Below are 7,708 nucleotides of genomic sequence, written 5' to 3' on the forward strand. Positions count from 1 at the left end.
ATGGCGTTCCGACAACAAGAAACACTTTCTCTTACAAAAAAGACAGATCAAGATTTCATTTTCCGGTCCAAACTTCCCGATATCTCCATTCCAAACCACCTTCCTCTTGCCGAGTACGTCTTCCAGAAGTTCTCCGGCGACGGAGACGGCGATTCCACCACCACATGCCTCATAGACAGTGCCACCGGACGTACCTTCACCTACGCCAACGTGCAGATCACTTTACGGCGGATCGCTGCCGGACTCCACAGGCTAGGGATCCGCCACGGTGACACCGTGATGCTCCTTCTCCCAAACTCGCCGGAGTTTGCTCTATCTTTCCTCGCCGCGGTTTACCTGGGAGCCGTATCGACCTCCGCTAATCCGCTATTTACCCAAACGGAGATTGCAAAACAGGCAAAAGCCTCCGCCGCGAAGATGATCATCACGAAACCATGTTACGTCCATAAACTAACAAACCTTCAACAGCTTGGTGCTGTCATCGTTTGTGTAGACGACAGAAATGACGTCGTTTCGTTAGCTGACGGTTCCGTGAGGTTCACGGATCTGACTCAAGCGGACGAGGCAGAGCTTCCGAAGCCTGAGATCTCACCGGATGATACGGTGTCGATTCCGTACTCCTCCGGGACCACGGGACTTCCAAAGGGAGTGATGATTAGCCACAAGGGATTAGTTACGAGCATTGCTCAGAAAGTAGACGGAGAAAACCCTAATCTCAACTTCACCAGAGATGACGTCATCATCTGTTTCCTCCCAATGTTTCACACTTTCACGCACAGCTCGTTGATGCTTTCGGCGATGAGGACCGGTGCCGCGTTATTGATCTTGCCGAGGTTCGAGTTGAATCTGGTGATGAAGATGGTTCAAAAGTATAAGGTCACGGTGGTTCCAATGGCCCCACCGGTGGTTCTAGCGTTCGTTAAGTCTCCGGAGACAGAGAAGTACGACCTGAGCTCGGTGAGGATGATGCTTTCAGGCTCAGCTACGCTCAAGAAGGAGCTTGAAGACGCCGTGCGTCTCAAGCTTCCCAATGCCATATTTGGTCAGGTCAGTTTAACTTTAATGATGCTTACTCTCATAATTATTTTGTACTATTTTTTCATAAATTTAAGTGCAAGGGACTCTACAAAATTGTCGAAATTCGAGAAATGTTGACTATTGAGAATTGACTCATGATTCTTGGATGACTAAAATTACTTGGAGACAGAGCTAGTTGATTTGAATAGATTACATATGACGTCATATGGTAATCAAATGAAGTTTTTTTTTAATCAAATCAAATGAAGTTTAATGTATATTCACAACAATCTCGTGGTCTATATATAATTAAAAATGGTTTAATGATTCACCATATCAAGCTTTAAGACTATTTATGCATTGAGTAGATCATGGGGGAACCAATTCGAAATATAGACAAATTTATTTACTAATTTTTAACACATTTATATTTATATCTTGTATATTAAAACAAAAGTCACGACCTTGATTCATTTGTGATTTTTTAAAAAATAGACCTAATGGACATATTTCTAGAAAATCATGTTACATTTAATCTCTAATCTTATCATTTAAATTTTGTGCTTAACAGAAATTTTTATTGAGCTATCAATAATTGGATTTAAATAATAGATTATCCATTGGATTTATACACAGTATAAATTAAATAGATATAATTTAATGTTGTAATACTATAACTCCATATGTTAATTATTTAAATATTTGTCGATGTTAAATTTTAAAATTATGAAGACTTTTTTTAAATAACAGAAATCATATTATCTAACAATGATTAATATTTACTACCTTAAACCAATGAAAACAAATTTTAAACTATATAGTTTATTTTAAAAATTAAACAAAAACTAAATGTTTAATTATTTACTCGATAATATAAATCTATGAAGCGAAAAGTTTAATTTTTTAAAAAGGTTTCTAAATTTGTGAAATGTTGCAATATTTTTGAATATGACAATAAAATAATATTTTACTAATCTTTATATATATAGTTTCGATTTTAATAATGAAATAATAATCCGAAAATATATATATAGAAGAAGATACAAATACATGTAAAAGTTTGAAACAATCTATTCAATGAAAAAATATACCGTAAACTTATTATATTTTAAAAATTGATAGATACATATATATTATAATATATACCAATTTGGAATTGAAAACAAAATATTTATATAAAAATAAATGAAAACAAAAATGTTTAGTTACTTTTAAACCTACTGAATTGTGAAATCTGACTTAATCTAGTAGTTAATGCTTCAGGTTGGATTATTAGAATATTTTGTTTCAGTTGATTATCTTTGTTATCATAATCTTGGCTACAAATGTCATCAAGCAACCGGATTGTACAGTAACGTACACTTCAGTAACTTCATAATACCAGAACCATAATATTTTGGTTAATTTGTAAAATATAAATTTACCAATACATCAATAAATTTAATGGGGATGCTAATATAGTGGAAACGTCAAATGTTGTCATTTATTTACGCAGCAGATAACGTTTGTTTACGTGTCGCGACCTGCGACTAAACTTGTTATCTGCGATATGCGATTCGTTTACGTGTCTCGTGATCTTCGATCTGCGACCTACGACCAAACGCGCAATCAAAATTCTTTTAGTTTTTAGTCGCTGTTTTCGGGAAATTTGAATCGGAACCTGTGACTGGTGACGGGATCAGTCGCGCGACATCAAAACGAACAACAACCTGCGATTTATGATTGGTCGCATGTCACATGTCGCGCGATAGATAAATAACAAGCTAGGCCTAAATTTCTGTAATATCTAAAAGTAAAACACATTCGAGAGTTTGCTAATTCTTGTCGTTTGCAAAGAACCTCGTTTAAAACCAAATATGGTTCCCGCGGGACTGTGATCAGAAGAAACACTTAGATGAAAGTGGATATGTTACCGGGATGTTGACAAAAAAAAGGATATGTTGCCGGGATGACTAAGTTACTTGGAAACAGAGCTAGTTTGATCCATATTTTAGAGTTTTATAAATTTTCCATTTGTTTCGACATAATCCATGTTTTAGAATTTTCATATATATTAAAAATTATACTCACTCCGTTTCACAATGTAAGTATTTTAGACTAAAAACACTAATATTAAGAAAGTTGATACTTTAAAAAAAATAATATTTAATTAATTAGTTTAACCAATTATAAAAAAAATTGATATTATTTGATCGGTTACATTATATCCAATAAATGTAAAAGTTATCTAGATATGGAAATTACTTACATTTTGAAACAAAAAAATTTTCCTTAAACTACTTACAATAAAAAACGGAGGGAATATTAAATTTTAATTATAAATGTATTATTTTGCGTAATAAGTTTTCATAACTTTTAGCTTATCAAAATTCAATTAAAACAATTAATTATAAAAAATGGTTTTAATTGATAAAAATGGTTTGAGATGTAAAAATAAATATATTTTTTTTTGAAATAATGATCATTTTGACAATAGAAGAATATTTTTAACGATATATTTATATTACTTTTTAAGCCTGCTGAAGTTTGGAATTGACTTATTCTAGTAATTGATGCTTCAAGTTGGATTACTGCATATCATGTTTCCATTAATACTAGAACCATAATATTTTATTAAGCAACTAGTTTGTACAGTAACACTTCAGTAAATTAATAATACTAGAACCATATAATATTTTATTAAGTCTTAAATTATAAATTTACCAGTAAATTAATAAATTTACGGGGGAAGTTATCATGGTGAAAAAGTTCGTTTATTAAATTTTGGTAATGACTAAAAAATAAAAATATATTTTCAGAGTTATGGAATGACCGAAGCAGGAACAGTGGCTAATTCCCTGGCATTTGCAAAGCACCCGTTTAAAACCAAGTCTGGTTCGTGTGGGACTGTGATCAGAAACGCTGAGATGAAAGTGGTTGATACCATTACCGGAGCCTCCTTACTACGCAACAAAGCTGGCGAAATATGTATCCGAGGCCATCAACTCATGAAAGGTAAGACTCGTGTTGTGTAAGTTTTGGTTTGTTTAGGAGAAATTAGTTTGATGGGGAAAAATGATGTGATCTTTTAAGGTTATTTGAATGATCCGGAGGCTACTGCCCGAACCATAGATAAAGACGGATGGTTACACACAGGAGATATTGGTTTTGTAGATGATGACGACGAAATTTTCATTGTTGATCGTTTGAAAGAACTCATCAAATTCAAAGGATATCAAGTGGCTCCAGCTGAGCTTGAAGCATTGCTTATTTTTCATCCTTATATCGAAGATGCTGCTGTTGTCGCGTGAGTTTCAGAAAAAAAAAATATGAAAACTTTCAACTGGAAAAGTCGACTCATGTTCTATCGTTTGTATTAATATTTGGTATTTCAGAATGACGGATGAAGTAGCTGATGAGGTTCCGGTAGCGTTTGTGGTTAGATCGGAAGGATCTCAGCTAACTGAAGATGATATCAAGAATTATGTCAACAAACAGGTACAGTTATGAGATTTCACTTCAATTTGATCTTCAACTTAAGATGTATTAATTCAACCATACGATATGGTCTATATAGGTGGTTCACTACAAGAGAATCAAGATGGTGTTTTTTGTAAAAGCTATACCGAAATCAGCTTCTGGAAAGCTTTTGAGAAAGGTTCTCCGAGCTAAACTGTAAACTGAGTATCCTTAACTTATATAGATAAAAGAGAGTTTCAAAAGTGTGTGTAAGGTCGAACAGTGAAGTCTTAAAGAACTAAGAGCAGCTTCAATGGTGTTTTAGGTGGCTCAGAATTATAGGTAAACTTATTATTATTTTTTTTTGTCCGTTTTTTAAAAAAAAAAAAAAATTTAAAACGGAACCAATTGCGGATTGTCACGTGTCGTGGGACCCACGAATAGTGTAAGGATTCACTACCAATCAGTCATTAATTAAGGATTTTAAGTACCCAATCCTTAACAAAATGTGAATCCTACCAAATATCTTAATATTATTTTGTTAAAGATTCTAGTCTAAAATCCTCCAATGGAGGTGCTCTAAAGAGCAACTACTTATCATCTCATTTGGGTTTTTAGACATGCAATCATGTAAAGACAAGGGTTGTCTACACGCATCTTCTTAAATTCAAGATGACCGTGGTTTTTTTTATAGTTTTGTTAAAATATAATGTTATTGTTCATTTACGGATTTCCCTTCTTGTTTGGAATTAAATAAATATTAATTTATTGAGCCGTGGTGGACTCGATTAGGACTGATCCGGATAAACCAGTGACTCCATGATCCAAAAGTATTTGGCTTCGCTATCCTGATCAGATATAAAAACAATTAGCTTTAGTTACTCTCATGTGACTGCGTTTGTTTATGCTTTCTATCTGTATAAATGTATAATGTCCCATGAAGACTGATGCGTGTGTCTACAAGGATGTGAACACTAATTTTTTTTTTATAATAAAAGAGTTTATTTTTATAGAGCATCCACATAGACAAAAATATTCAAAAAATAATCAACCAAATAGATTAAGATTTATCAGTATATTTCCACATCAATAAGAGTTGAGCAAAACAATTAACTGTATGAAAATACCGGTTCAGTAAAAAGTAATTGATTCTCTCTTCGTTAGCTACAAGTATTAGACATCTACCTTGGCATGCTTATATCTATTAGAAGATGTATAATAGTCGCTTTTAAATCGGGTTTATATATGGTTAATTAACCAAGTTGACTCTCTCTCAAATGTCTGCTCCAGCGTAAGTCCAAAGAGAAAACAGTTTGGAAAACATTAATGGTCTGATCTTCAACAACGGCTACGGGTAATATAATTAGCTTACAAAAATTCAAAAGGGAACTAATTAATATCAACAAGTTAAATTGTGTCTTTATGGTTGTTTAGCGCATTATGCTAATATAGTCATTTTCAGGATATGATGGCTGTGTACGTGTAGGAGGCGTGAAACTTGAGGTCGATGAGACCAAGTACGCTTGCTATTAGATTCAGCAATGATCCATGAGTTTCTTATAATGAACAAATTGTTGAGTTATAGATTATGATGGGTTTCAAAATATAATAGACCCTGTAAAGACAATGGTCTTCTCAATGCATGTAAGAGTTGAATAGACCTCGATATACGAACGGTGAGGAGTTTATATAATACAAGATTAATTACATAAGATATAATACCAGATCAAGTACATAAGAGTAATTAAGGTAATGATTTGTTAACCTATTTTTCATTTCACTTTCTTTGTCTTTAAGCTCTTGTGGATTCTGATTTTGGATTAGATGCATTCACATTAAACTTGAAAAATTAGAACCACAAATCATTCACTTGAGAGCATAAAGAAGGGAAAGGAGACAATTTCACACTAAAAGTGAAAATTAATCAAAGAGATCATCCTATATTTATAATAAACATTGCTCATGTGTATAACATTAGGTGAAAATCTGAGGTTTCCAAGCATGTGTGTGTCTGTGTGAATCAGATTATGTTTTACAAGAGAATTAACAAAGTGTCTTCACTGAATCCTTCACTTTATTCATAACTCCATCGGGGAAGACATAGATCGTGGAAGAATTAGGAGCAAGCCTAGCAAATGGATTGTTGAAACCACGTCAAAACGATCAAATTTGTATGTATACATGTATGTAGTCTTAGCAAACAAATCAATAAATCGTTGATGCACGAACGAAATAAATTTACAGGACAATATTTGATTTATTTTCTTTGTATTCATGTGGCTAATTAATAGATTTTTTTTTTTTGTTTCGTTAAAGTAAGTTTTTATAAAAAAAGTTGTATGACATAGTTGTACAATATACAATGTCCAAAAAAAGTGGTACAATATACATCGCCAGTTGCCCAAAATAAAAGGAAGCAAAACGACCACAAAAAGACCACACATCTTAAATTACTGAAACAATTCTCAAATGTTGGACATGTTGCCATCTTAAATTACTGAAGCAATTCTTAAATATTTTGGCTAAAGGAATCGGAAGCAATTTTCAAACCTGTTGCCATACTGAATTATGTAATCTTTTGGGTTGTGTAACCCTTTTGCTCTATCCTGTTTTTATTTATTTTTACCAAGGTAGAGTATTTCCTAGATTGTAACATCTGAACATCATTAATACTAGGGAATTAAACCCGCGCGAAGCAAGGTAGCTGCATTCTGGAGCAAGGTAAACCTGGGATGTCGTTAGATAAGAGATTCATCACGAGTTTATTGAGTTTATACCTTCTGTGTTTTCAGTTTTCACCAGAAGGATAAGGTAAGCAGCAATGAGAATTTTTCTTCTCTGTAGAAGAAGCTTAGCTTATTTATAAATAAGAATAAAGAAATGAAAAGAGATGAATTGGTTTGCGTTTTGCCTCTAACATAGACGATACACCAGGTTGCAGCATGTGATTTTTGAGTTAGAAACTTCAGAATTGGTTGGATCAATTAATAGACCACGTACCTGGACAGCCTTTCAAGCGTATGGTTTTGAGTTAACTGAAGTGCTGAGTAATCTTACAGATTGGAAGATGAATATGGTGTCAAGAGAGGCTAAATGGGGTGCTTTCTTGATTGCTCGAAGCGTGACAAAGGAGATGAGACTTCCGTCCTATGTGGCCCAGGGTAGTCCTTCTTGGTTACAAGGTTTGCTTGCAGAGGAAGGTATGAGGAACATCGTGTAACAGATGATGGTGGAGTTGAAAGTCTATGGTGAA

At 33.6% G+C, this 7,708-nt stretch overlaps 1 protein-coding gene across 1 annotated transcript; it reads left to right on the forward strand.

The window, feature by feature from the left end:
* On the forward strand, window positions 1-4,849 carry LOC106343486 (4-coumarate--CoA ligase 4-like). The gene is made up of 5 exons (XM_013782717.1): window positions 1-1,047; window positions 3,816-4,011; window positions 4,090-4,303; window positions 4,392-4,494; window positions 4,574-4,849. The coding sequence occupies exons 1-5, from the start codon at window positions 1-3 to the stop codon at window positions 4,673-4,675; spliced, it is 1,662 nt and encodes a 553-aa protein (XP_013638171.1). The 3' UTR covers window positions 4,676-4,849.
* The last annotated feature ends 2,859 nt before the right edge of the window (window positions 4,850-7,708 follow it).

Source organism: Brassica oleracea, chromosome C5, assembly GCF_000695525.1.
Source record: "Brassica oleracea var. oleracea cultivar TO1000 chromosome C5, BOL, whole genome shotgun sequence".
Classification (NCBI taxonomy): Eukaryota; Viridiplantae; Streptophyta; class Magnoliopsida; order Brassicales; family Brassicaceae; genus Brassica; species Brassica oleracea.

Bases quoted from the DNA above. Each gene is read 5' to 3' on its own strand.
- LOC106343486 (XM_013782717.1), top strand. From the start codon at position 1: ATGGCGTTCCGACAACAAGAAACACTTTCTCTTACAAAAAAGACAGAT. The intron at 1,048-3,815 runs GTCAGTTTAACT...ATATATTTTCAG, and splicing joins CCAATGCCATATTTGGTCAG to AGTTATGGAATGACCGAAGC. The intron at 4,012-4,089 runs GTAAGACTCGTG...TGATCTTTTAAG, and splicing joins AGGCCATCAACTCATGAAAG to GTTATTTGAATGATCCGGAG.